This window comes from Gouania willdenowi, chromosome 7, assembly GCF_900634775.1.
Source record: "Gouania willdenowi chromosome 7, fGouWil2.1, whole genome shotgun sequence".
NCBI classification, from domain to species: domain Eukaryota; kingdom Metazoa; phylum Chordata; class Actinopteri; order Blenniiformes; family Gobiesocidae; genus Gouania; species Gouania willdenowi.
The window spans coordinates 20,644,397-20,657,218 of NC_041050.1; the positions used below are offsets into that span (position 1 = coordinate 20,644,397).

The 12,822-nt window shown below is 39.8% G+C and overlaps 1 protein-coding gene across 1 annotated transcript in view; it reads right to left on the bottom strand.

The window, feature by feature from the left end:
* Nucleotides 1-272: 272 nt before the first annotated feature.
* LOC114467085 (tensin-2-like) overlaps nt 273-12,822 on the bottom strand; it is an 81,796-nt gene continuing 69,246 nt past the window's right edge. Inside the window, 6 exon segments of the mRNA XM_028453119.1 lie at nt 273-2,357; nt 6,330-6,359; nt 6,635-6,703; nt 6,792-6,960; nt 9,006-9,083; nt 9,151-9,228. Coding sequence (XP_028308920.1) covers nt 2,222-2,357; nt 6,330-6,359; nt 6,635-6,703; nt 6,792-6,960; nt 9,006-9,083; nt 9,151-9,228 — 560 coding nt within the window. The 3' untranslated portion in view covers nt 273-2,221.

The following is a 12,822-nucleotide window of genomic DNA, read 5'->3' on the forward strand; positions in this document are numbered from 1 at the left end:
TCGGACGGCAGAATAAACCTTTTACAGAAAATATAACTAAATCACAAAGAGAACCTATGAACTAAATAACATGTTTATTCATATTGAGACAGCCTTCATCTTTTCATGTTAGTGTTGAAGGGCCTGTTGAGGCCTTTCAATGCAATTCCTTCTTGCCTTTAAATATCAACTACAGGCTGGAATTTGTACATGTTTCATTAAACATGCAACAAATTGAAACCTTTTATATTTCACTAAATTAGTGTTTTAAAAATAGATAATCCAAGAAACGGTTGTCCACACTGTTGATGGTTTATTATTTTGTTCATGGTTCTGAAAACAAAATGATTTTTGAACATACAAGGTTTCATTTTTCATTTTTATGTCAAACACTTATAGTTTTATGTGAAAATATATTACTACTTACTACAGAGCGAAAAGGAAACAATATATTATTGCTGTGATACAAAGTGCACACTACAAAATACAAGAAAATACAAAAATACATCAGGATTACAAATAATTTCTAGAGTGCTTTTCTTTGTTAAACAAGGTCTCTGTATGTGTGTTCACTTAGTTTGGTATCAGTGGATTTGCAGCATTAGCTACTTTACCCTCATCTGACATCTTGGCTATTATCAAACCCAGGTCTTTACACTAACATAACAGAACATCAATCAAACACTCTCTTTGTGTTGCATGCTGCAAAATATACAGGAGGAGCAAAGCATTTTATTAAAGTAGAGCATGTGCTTTTTGCTCACTTATTGCCAAAAATACAAATAAAGCCTGTTTCAAGGGTGCCTGTTGTGACTTTTAATTGCAAACTCTATTGAAATATCTTATATAACAAAAGGGTTTAGCAAAGTAAAGTTTGTCAAAAATGCTTATGAAGCAGCCAAGAGTACTGAAAGTCTGACTTTCTGGGGCGCTGCAGTCGGCGCCATCTTTCCTCTGTGTTCGAAATGGCAAACTAAAGTACTACGCTTACTAAGTTTGTCGTCAAAAATGGTATGTAGTGTGTTCACATTAAATGGCTTGAAAAGATTGAGCACGCGAGAAATAACCAGATATATACTATATCGGGACATTTTTGAAGTAGTCATACTTACCCCCCCATGATAAATTGCGAGCGGACATTCAGGGAATGTAAAATTGGTGAAAATCAAACTTCCCCTTTTCAAAACAAAAGCATCTCTTCTTGTCTTCCATTCGTTTTTGAACGCTTTTGTAAATGGGGCTCTTGTAAGTTAACAGGAAGTTTTGTCAGTGGCATAATGGCGGACAATATGGAATCTCCAAAATGTCGGAATGAAATGTGTATACGCGAGTTTTATGGATCAAATCACCACATGTTGATATTCTATACTTGGTCACCTTCTCGCTTAAAATGCTTTCAGAACTTTCAAATGTGGCTAATTGAGATATTTAGCCTCAGTGTACTCACGGGTTTTGGCGGAAAAATTTGGAAGTATATTTATTGTCTGATTGGCCAAGCTGCGGCACTAGGGCACATGACTAAAATGCTCAGCCAATCAGACAGTACAATCACTTCAGCCAATCACAATCCTATGCTAGTGTCACTACAGAGGAAAGATGGCGCTGGCCATAGTACTACTACTTAACTTTGCTTAACCTTTTGTATTATACACCGTCTTTTGATAGAGCTTGTAATTAAAATACGCTACAGCAATCCTTTAAAAACACAAAAAACACAGTTTATAGGTAACTGGGAGAATTTCACCTGCCATTTCTGATAGGTAGACAGAGTATCCTGTACATAAACATTGTTTCTAAAAGTAGCTATCTGTAGAAACCATTAGTTACATTACACAGTGATATTGCATAATGGTTTATAGGAAATCAAAGATGGCCCTTAAAGCAGCATTAAAAAAAGTGTTATTTTTCTTATTTATTAGACAGTATATAAATATAATTTTTAAATATTCAGTTTTAAACGCTCATACGGAGTATGAAGTTCAATAAAAGCAAGCAATTTTTCCAATTGTAATTTTCTGTCTTTCCCCCCTTCTTTTCAAAAAACATATCAAATAGATCTTGTAAAAGGAACATCGTGTATTGCATTGTGAACTCAGAATATCATCCCACCCCTACTAAACAGTGATTAAGTGAGACTATATGTGACGGATTAGAGGTGAGGCAAGCTTATTTTCTTTTATCTACATTGTGTCTTGTCAACAGCAGCCTCGGTAGATTGTGTTGGTACAGACGGAGTCTTTCTCTACCGCTGTGACAACATGACCTTGTTGATGAAGTTGACGATTGCGGCGGCCGTCTGCTCCGGGTCCAGCTCAGCAAACAGGTGGCACACGTTCTCAGACAGGCTGCCAGGCTTCTTCGCAACAAACCCAAATACTCTGACAGGCAACAGACAGGGAAGCATGAAAACAAAATCAAAGGCAAAGGAAATGGAAGCTGTTTTAGTTTACCTTGTCTAACACATTCTAGACTGGAGTATTAAAATGTATTAAGTTTGATGACCAGAACACAGCAGACTGCACTTTAACCATGACCCACGATTCTATAGCATTGGTACATTTCCAATGATAAAAATCTCTATATTTATTTCTCTTTTCCATCCACATATTCCGCTTAAAGCTCTAGAATCTGGATGACTACCTCCATTAATTACCCAGACAAATGAATGTGACTCACCTATTAACTGCTTGCACTGACGTACTGTATGTAAAGATTACGTGTGTCACCTCAGGTTTATACTACAAAGCAGGATTTCTTCTTATCGCGCTTACTTCCGGGATTTATTCTTGTGTTCAGCAATTTCAATCCTCACACATGTTCCCTATTTCCTCTAATTAATAACATAATCAATTATTAATTTAGTGCACAATTTGAATAATTTATAAAACAGCTATGACAGGACAAGCTGAAAAAAAAAACCCTCAAATGCCCATGCCAATGCGTTTTCAAAGATCACACTGATGTGTTCAGTGAGAGCACAGAGTGGCTTCTCAGAAGGTAACTCCTTCCACTCCTCTTCTGAGCACACCTGCAGTTCCTCCAGCACTGTGTCTTCATCTCCATGTTTTGACCCATGTCAACTACTCATGTCAGAGCATTGATGGTGTCAGCCCAGCTGGGTAATATATGCAGCAATGGCAGAAGGTTCCCGCCTGAGGGGCGGAGTCACTAAAATCAAAAATAAAGGGTGGTAAACCAGTTGCGTCCCTAAATCCTTCAGCTGCAGCGAGGAATTCACTAAGACTGCAGCAATGATTAGTGCACGTGCAGAAGTGGTGGAGACCGTCCTATTTAAATGAGCGTTTTGCTCGTTCAATGTGCTCAGAAGTACACAATGACATTTGAGGAAGTTAAATTGGAGACAGATGGACTTCTCTGTCTGCTGCACAAATATTTAATAAGGTCGAAAACTAAATAAACAAATAAAAAAACAAAAAACAAAACCAAAACAACAAGAGATATTTTTTCCCTCCCTAATTTAATGTGGCTGCTCCGTCAGGTTCTGTAACTTTGCTCTGATCACGCCATGAAAAATTGACAGATTTGGACAGAAACCGTCCTATTGATCTGTTGATGACATTGATCTGAGTTAATGCCGCAACACAGTCTGTCAGTCAGTCTGCACCATTTGAAGATGATCTACTGACCATCATCTGTCACCACACTCTCATATGTGAACATTGTGCCATCACTGCGTAAGTTATGCATTTGATCAGCTGATTCTAGCCTGATGCTCCTTCCATCAACACGACACGAGAGTTTGACGGTCAAAACATCACTGAAGCGTTCCGTCCATAGCGCGCAGAGAATCCTCTCTCCACCGCAGCGTCACCAGACTCACATACGCACCGCTGCGGGTGTGAAGCTTTGTTTTGTGTAAACATTTACTGCAGCGGATCTCTGCGTGTGTGTTTGCACCTGCTTGTCAGTCAGACTATTTCCCTGTGCTAACACAATCACTGCAAATAGTTCCAGATTTGATGAAATGCATTGCGTCCACTGCATTCATTTATTTGCATGTCCTGCTCCCATTTTTTTGTTCCCCTTATGTGCTCCGCCTACTATACATATTCATTAGAGGGAAACACGCTAAATGGATTGTGGGTGCATTACAACGTGCAGCAGCCGCGCACCACTGATTCCCTGGGGTTTGTACGGATTATTAGTGCATGGAGTGACGTTTGCATATGTTTTAATACTCATAAGCCTTTAGTGAATCCGCCCCTGAGTGTGCTCGACAAAGCACTACTCTGGACAGCTCAGACCTCCTAGGCAATGGCCAGTAGCTCATCCTCAAGTGCTGCAGACTGCGTTCTTTGTTGCGGCAGTTACATCAAGATTGGTGTCCTCGATGGATCAATAGGACAGATTCTGGTCTAAGCTCGTTGCCCGTTTTCCATGGGTGGATATGAGCATAAGTTCATACAAGTAACGGCGTTTTCCTTTATATTCATTTTGTTGGCTACATCATTGAATGGATTGTGCAGCAGACAGAGGAGTCCACCTGTCTCCAATTTCACTTTTTCAAATGTAATTTTGCACTTCTGCGCACTCAGCTGTCCTACATACTTAAATGCACATTTAAATAGTACGGTCTCAACCACGTCTGCATGTGCAACAACTTCCTTTGCAATCTTAGTAAATTACCCACAGCAGGTGAAGAAAAAGCGCCACCAAAGTATTTAGGCATGTAAATGATTTATCACCCTTTATTTAAGATCTTAGGAAATCTGCCCCTAACAGCAATTTCCTGCCACCATTCCTGGCTTTTTGTGTGACAACAGTGTTGCTTTTGGCCTTGATTATAGAGTTGAATTCTTCATGCTTTTTAAGAATGTTAAAGGGGACATATCATGGTTTTAAATCCTTCCTTTTTACATATAAATCATACAGTTGTGGTCTATATAAAGCGGAACTGCAATGCTTGGGTCTGAATTCCTCATTATTATAGCTCCACCCCTTTTCTACCACTTTTCTGATGTGCTTCTGAGAGCAACTCGTTTTGGTGCTGTCTCTTTAAATGCAAATGAGACACTCCATACCCCGCCCCCTCTTCAGGTGACACTCGGTTCAACTCCACCCTGCTCGGCCATTTTTGTAGTTTGATAGAAGAGATACGGCTATGTAGCGGTGCATAAACTTTTTATTCAGAGGTTATTTACAAAATGTCAACAACAGAAGACTTGTCCATCCAGCCTTACATGTTCGAGTCAGAGTCTGACCCGGTGGAGCGAGATGAAAATGAAGATGATGAACCTGCAGAACCCTAACAAGTGAGCTAACACAAGCATCGAGCTAACACAAGCATCGAGCTAACGCTAGCGCCAAGCTAACGTCACAAAATGCATTTTAATACAGTCTTTTTGGAGACAAAAACGACAAAATGAAATGACTAATGAAAACTTTAGACTTAAATTAAATCACGTAGGCCATATCATCAAGGATCTAAAACGAGCACACAGCGCTAACATATGAAGACGGTGCAACTGCTAATGCTAACAAAACAATGACAGGGACGTCTTATCATCACACTTTTTAGCGTTATTTACAGCTTACCGAAGTGCTCTGTTCGTCGTCTCCAAAGAGAGAAGGAATTGAACCCTCAATCAGACAAAGTCTTTCGGCAAATCCTTCTTTATACTGGCAAAGCGCTTCATCCTTGAAGTGCTTCACGCACACAAAAATGACCTTACCCACAGATGTGGGTACATTTCTGTGAAAAATAAAACTCAACCAGGCACTTTGAAAAGGTTCTGATGCTGGGAGATGGTGTAATGAAGCGTGTGGGTTACTACATCCAACAACTGAACATTTTGATTTCTCCTCTCGTAACTTCGGCATCCTTGAGCTTGGACTACAAAATAAAAGCGAGAAATAAAAATGGCAGATTGCTCGAAGTGTTGGACCTGGAGTCGATGTCCTAATTTGGCAGTTCCGCTGCAAATACTGTGATGTAATAGTTCAAAAAACGTAATAGAGAATAGAAAAATCGAAACAGATTGAAAAATATGAGCAAAACAGAATATAAAGATATCAACGGAGCACCTGAAGAGACTAATTTGATTTTTTCTGTACTTCTAAGCACTCTAAATATACAACAAAATGCATTTAAGGGCTAAAAAAGTGGATTTAGCATAATATGTCCCCTTTAAATGAATGAAGGAATGAATACTGAATGTTTGATTAGGTGAAGCCCACTAACAGAGCGATATCCCTGATATATTTATCCAGCTTCATAGTATAATCCCATCACGTCTGAGGAAAACTCACACACAAACCAAATCCATGCACATGCTCTCATACCCTCAGACTGGTTACACAGCACAATCATACACATAGGCAGCACTTACTTAGCGGCTGTGTTGTCTGAGTTAGTCCACCTACAGTGAAAGAAGAAAGACACTCAGACACACAACAGACACAGTAACAAAGCAGCCAAATACACAGCCATTGCAGCCTTGCCCATAAAACAAAAAATAACCCACAAAACCATAGAGGACATTCACGGCACAAGGCAGCACACAGGAGGAGGAGAGGTCTTACAGGCTCAGGCATCACAAACATTGTGAGTGAACAGACATCCATATAAGACAGACGTGGTGATGGAGGTTGTGTTTGAATGTTAGCTTGTGCCTCAGGCAGTCTGTGTGTTTACCTTCTGTCCTTTGGGTCGATGCTGCTGAAAGTGACACTGTTAACGGGGTAGTGCCTCCTAAAGAAGAGTCTAAAACAGGACAGGTACAGATGTGTTTAGAGTTGGAACTCCATGCAGCCAAGCTCAATCGAGAGAAAACTCTTCGGGAAACCAGTACCTGCGCTGGCTGTCAGTCAATGTTATCCCCTGTGAATTCACCTTGAACTGGACCACTGTGGCGGAGGGACGTGGGTTACAACCCAGAGTGGCATCTGTTGCCTTGGCGATGGCCTTGGGACCGGTCAGAGACTCAGTTTCCACAGAGTTCAGGTAAAATACATTGCAGGCTGAGGGTACAGGGAGAAACACACACAGTGAATGTTGATGTTTACATATGTGATGGGTGGGCTTTGCTAAACAGGGAAGCAGCACCTTTAGTAAACCCACTATCATCTTTAGTTAGATAAAGATAGTTTTTTGTGCAAATTGCAATGTGAATGTAAAATAAATGTGTACTTGGTGGCACAATACTTAGTAGACTGCCAACTATGGAATGACAAAAAAACGATATGGCAATAATCGTCCTCCTTTCATGTATGATACATTAATAGATATGCTGGCACAATTTTTTTTATTTTTTTCCCTATTCTGCTTTTGTGAGGTTGAGTTACACTTGAGTGAGGGGGGTAAAAAGGTACAGGGTTTAGGGAGGACAGGATCATTTACACATTTTTTGTTCAGTGTTTCACCTCAGTCTGTGGTATGTGAATCTGTGAAACTGACACTAAATCACAGTCGGGGAATGCTTTATTGAGGCTGATATTACAAAGCATCATTGTGGGATTTTCTAACAATATATTGATCATCATAAAATCAACATAACACGATAATAGCAGTATCATGAGTCATGCATTGAGTATTGTATTGTGAGGTGCCCTGTGATTCCCACTGCCAACAGAGGAAAGATTGTGTGTTAAACCACTGCCTGTGTATTCACATGTTCTCCCTTTGCAAAGTTTACTGCAAGCATTTCCTGCCATAGTCTTTCCTCTCCCAGAGAGAGAGGAAAGTAGTACGCAAGACAGAAAATGGGGCTACGAGAGTTGATGCTGAAGCTCACAGCAGCGCACAGCAGCTCACACTCGACCAGAGCATGTGTGGAACTAAGTGGACTATTGAAAGTGTCTTGCTGGTGAGGAAAAACAATTAAAAAACGGGGCAAGCGGTGAGACTCTGCATGTCCAGGGTGAGGAGGAAGTTGCGTGTGTGGAGACTGACGGGGGGAGAGACTTGGAGAAATGCCAAAATACAGTAAGCAAACCATTCAACTCTGAACTAGATAGTAAAATAATAATAATGTTGCCATCAAAAGCCCAGTCTCAGTGTTGGTTTTGTAGTTTTATAGTAGGAAACTAATGTTGAGATGTCACTAAAGCAAAAAAAAAAAAAGTTTCAAAGTCACTGATAGGATTTTTCAGCTTTTTGTCACAAACTGGCGATTTGTATGAAACTTGCGTCTATTCAACTGCTGATTACGGAAGAACAAAACAAGCTAGAAACAAAATATTTTTTTCGAAAGTAACTAAAGAGTCTAAGAGATTTCAGATTGTCATAGTACAAAATATTCTGGGGGTGTTAAAAAATCAATGAAAATCATCTAAAACGCCTGGCAATATGGGGTTGGCTGCTCTGAAAAGGGCTGGCAGTGAATGAGTTAACCGACATCCACACAGGTATGCATCACATGACATGCTACCCTCAAACACAAAAACACAAGTTAAAGGACTGAAAAGGAGGTTCTCAGACCTAAACTGGGACCTTACGCATACATTAATTATTGTTGCTACAGTAACTGATTAATGGCACATGGATGTGATTGGAGGGTTGGTTCTCAACTTTGTGTAGGAAATTGTTATGGCCTGTTGTTCAGTTTCACTGCTTCAGGCCCGGTTGAATTTTGGTTGCTTTCACACTTTTTCCTCTGTAGGTAGCAGGTATGGTTGTCAGACAAGGCTTGGGATTTATACTCAAACTGCTCATTTCCTGCTTAAAGAGTGAGCTTTTCTTCTGGACTCTTTTCACCGTGACGTTTCCAGCACTGACCTTGGTTATAAATGCCTCTTTAGATGAGGAGGTTTGGGTGGTTTTACACTGACTTGCGCTTTGACTGTTTTAAGCTGCTATTGGCCTAACAGACTATTGGACCTCCTGAATTTAGGATCTGTCTTTTGTGAATAAAGGAATTTAGGTTGGTTTTGACTCCCTGAATGTTTTATTTACATAAGGAATGATTGTAAAAGGAACAGGCACTTGCCTTTATGAACTGATGGAATGCTAATGGAAAAGATAGAAAATGAAAGCTTGTAAAAGAGGTAGCAGAACGGGAACTGACCTGCTCCTTGTTTCAGCAGGTCAGCAGCTGTACTGATGTTACTGAGCGGCTGAACATCCTCAACATCTTTTATGAGATCTGTGGAGGAGAAATAACATCACAGTGAGAAAAATGTCAAAGAATGAAAAACTACCAAAGCGCTGACCTTTCTCTGGGATTTTAAGAGCACAAGGCAAAGAGATGGGTGTGATGGAGTGTTGGTAGACCAAAGCGGACAGGCTGCCTGCAGAGATACACAACATTCAAAGCATTACAACACATAAGGTTTGACACCTGACTAACCCTAACTTACTCGCTGCTATCACACAACCTTCGCTTTTATGATTGACAGTTCAAAAATAAACAAGGGCATGTAACATCTCGTTTCCTCAGTTAAAATGTCATTCTTTAAGAATTTTAATATGCAGTATGACGTCTCCCTGCTAAAACACATTGGATGCAAGGAGAAACTTATTACTTAGCTCCCAGCTAGAGAAATGCTATTTGCTACTAATTACACTCTGATAAACAAGCTAGATTTTAAAAGGTTAAAGAGCTTCAGTCATCACTGTTAAGTTATTCACCACAGTGCAGTTTCCCACTTGAAAGGGATTGAGCATGCAGCCGAAAATTAACTGGACTCACTCATGCTTTGATTTCTTTGCATTGTTTTATTTTGAGGATTATATCATTTCTTTTTTTTACTCTTGTCAGTTTTAACAATGCCTCATTGTTAGGTGAAAACATTCAAATAAAATAGTTGAATAAAATCAAGGCATCAACATTTTAACTTTTCAGTATGTTTAACTTAAAATTGCACAGTGCAAGATTTAGAAATCTGACTGCATAGTGACACCACACAGGAGCGCGCATTAAAGGGGACATATCATGGTTTTAAATCCTTCCTTTTTACATATAAATCATACAGTTGTGGTCTATATAAAGCGGAACTGCAATGCTTGGGTCTGAATTCCTCATTATTATAGCTCCACCCCTTTTCTACCACTTTTCTGATGTGCTTCTGAGAGCAACTCGTTTTGGTGCAGTCTCTTTAAATGCAAATGAGACACTCCATACCCCGCCCCCTCTCCAGGTGACACTCGGTTCAACTCCACCCTGCTCGGCCATTTTTGTAGTTTGATAGAAGAGATACGGCTATGTAGCGGCGCATAAACTTTTTATTCAGAGGTTATTTACAAAATGTCAACAACAGAAGACTTGTCCATCCAACCTTACATGTTCGAGCCAGAGTCGGACCCAGCGGAGCGAGATGAAAATGAAGATGATGAACCTGCAGAACCCTAACAAGTGAGCTAACACAAGCACCGAGCTAACGCTAGCGCCAAGCTAACATCACGAAATGCATTTTAATACAGTCTTTTCAAAGACAAAAACGGCAAAATGAAATGACTAATGAAAACTTTAGACTTAAATTAAACCACGTAGGCCATATCATCAAGGATCTAAAACGAGCACACAGCGCTAACATATGAAGACGGTGCAACTGCTAATGCTAACAAAACAATGACACACTTTTTAGTGTTATTTACAGCTTACCGAAGTGCTCTGTTCGTCTCCAAAGATAGAAGGAATTGAACCCTCAATCAGACAGTCTTTCGGCAAATCCTTCTTTATACTGGTGGAGGTTGCTGAAGCGGTCATCCTTGAAGTGCTTCGCGCACACAAAAATGACCTTACCCACAGATGTGGGTACATTTCTGTGAAAAATAAAACTCAACCAGGCACTTTGAAAAGGTTCTGATGCTGGGAGACGTTGTAATGAAGCGTGTGGGTTACTACATCCAACAACTGAACATTTTGACTTATCCTCTCGTAACTTCGGCATCCTTGAGCTTGGACTACAAAATAAAAGTGAGAAATAAAAATGGCGGATTGCTCTAAGTGTTGGACCTGGAGTTGATGTACTAATTTGGCAGTTCCGCTGCAAATACTGTGATGTAATAGTTCAAAAAACGTAATAGAGAATAGAAAAATCGAAACAGATTGAAAAATATGAGCAAAACAGAATATAAAGATATCTACGGAGCACCTGAAGAGACTAAATAGATTTTTTCTGTACTTCTAAGCACTCTAAATATACAACAAAATGCATTGAAGGGCTAAAAAAGTGGATTTAGCATGATATGTCCCCTTTAACTGTTTGTTTATCACGGAGCACAGCTGATACTGTAGATAGAGGATGATGCCTGACCGAACACTGACGGGACCCGACGCATCGGACGGGTCGAGGTCGGAGTGGACAGATATTTAGAACTGGCGGTCGGGTTTGGTCACATAGTGTCGTTTGGGAGGCAGCAGCCACAGCTGATCCGCAGTGGGTGAAGAATGAAGCAGAGGACAATTATAAAGGAATACACTGTTGAAACATTCCTTTTACTGCACAATAACATAGATTATCTTTATCTTTGATACATGGATTATGTAAATAGAGCCAATGGGTCTCTTGTGTGCACTGCGCCTTGTTTGTGTTTTACTTTCGCTTTCTACCGTGCACTGATCTGATGTTGACATTAATAGTTGTTTGTTTATATAATTGGTGCTTATCAATAAAACTAACGTACATATGTCATTTCTTTGAGAAAAAAAAATAGATTTTCACTGTTGGGTCAGACTCGGACGAGAAAATATGGCCCGATCCGCCCTCCAACTGTGACACGGTTATTTATTTACTCTCCGTTCATTGACTGTTTACTGCAAGACCTGTGCACATGCCTCTGCATGCATCTGTGGAACCAAACAGAGTAGTTTGGTCCACTGTGCTTGTCTCCAAGCCGTCTTTTTCCTCATTCTTTTTTATTTCCAGGTTATTGGCACGGCTCTCCAAGCCGTCGTGAAGGTGCACCAGCGTCATTTGACGTCATAATCAGAGTCATTGGACTCCTCGTCTGTGAAATTCAGACCCCGAAAAGAAGCACAAAATGTATCATACAATCTTTTCAAGGCAATCGGTAGAAACTCATTCTCTTTGGTTTAGAGCGCTTCATCACCCATTAGAAATAAAAAAAACTTAAAATGAATGATAATTTTTTTTTCTCAAATCCTTCAACTTTTTATCAGCCATTTGTTTCAACCATCACTGAAAAATGTTTTAGTTTCCAGAAATTTGAAACAAACTTTCCATCTTTTTAATTTTTGTTTTTAACCTATATAAACTAACACATCGTTCATGCACATTGAGTTTGAACCAAGCAACAATCAGTCACTCAAACAATCTAACCTATCACTGCGTTGGGCTGAGATTTAAAGATCCTGGCTTTTAATCAACATCTCCGCTGAAGGTAAATCACAATCACCCAGGCCATTTATACAAAATCATACATAAACTTCTGTGTTTTAAAGACATATCAGGCTAAGGAAGCGGGCTCCTAATCAGAGGGTCACCAGTTCAAATCTCACCTGGTCCATCACTGTGGGATGTTAATCAGTCCCTAACCTTAACTGCCCCCTTGGGCGCTACACCAGGGCTGCCCACTGCTCCTCAGCGATGAGTTAAATGCAGAGAATACATTTTTCGTATATGTAGCTCTGCATATATGATGATAAAGTTTAGTCTATTCTCTTCGGTTTTAAGCATACATTTCTGCACGCGTCTTTAGCTGACAGAGAACTGATCAGTAACTCACCTGCAGAATTCCGTGTTAATTTTCATGCCAGTAGCCACCCTCCGGTTTAGTTTCATGTGCTTTTATTAATTTTAAAGCCCTAAACTTTAGTTCAAACTTTTATCCTACCAATTTTACTTAATTTCGTCACTTCAGGGTTTTTATTACTACTTAGGAATTTATTTTTTATTTATTCTTTTTCTTTTTAACACAAA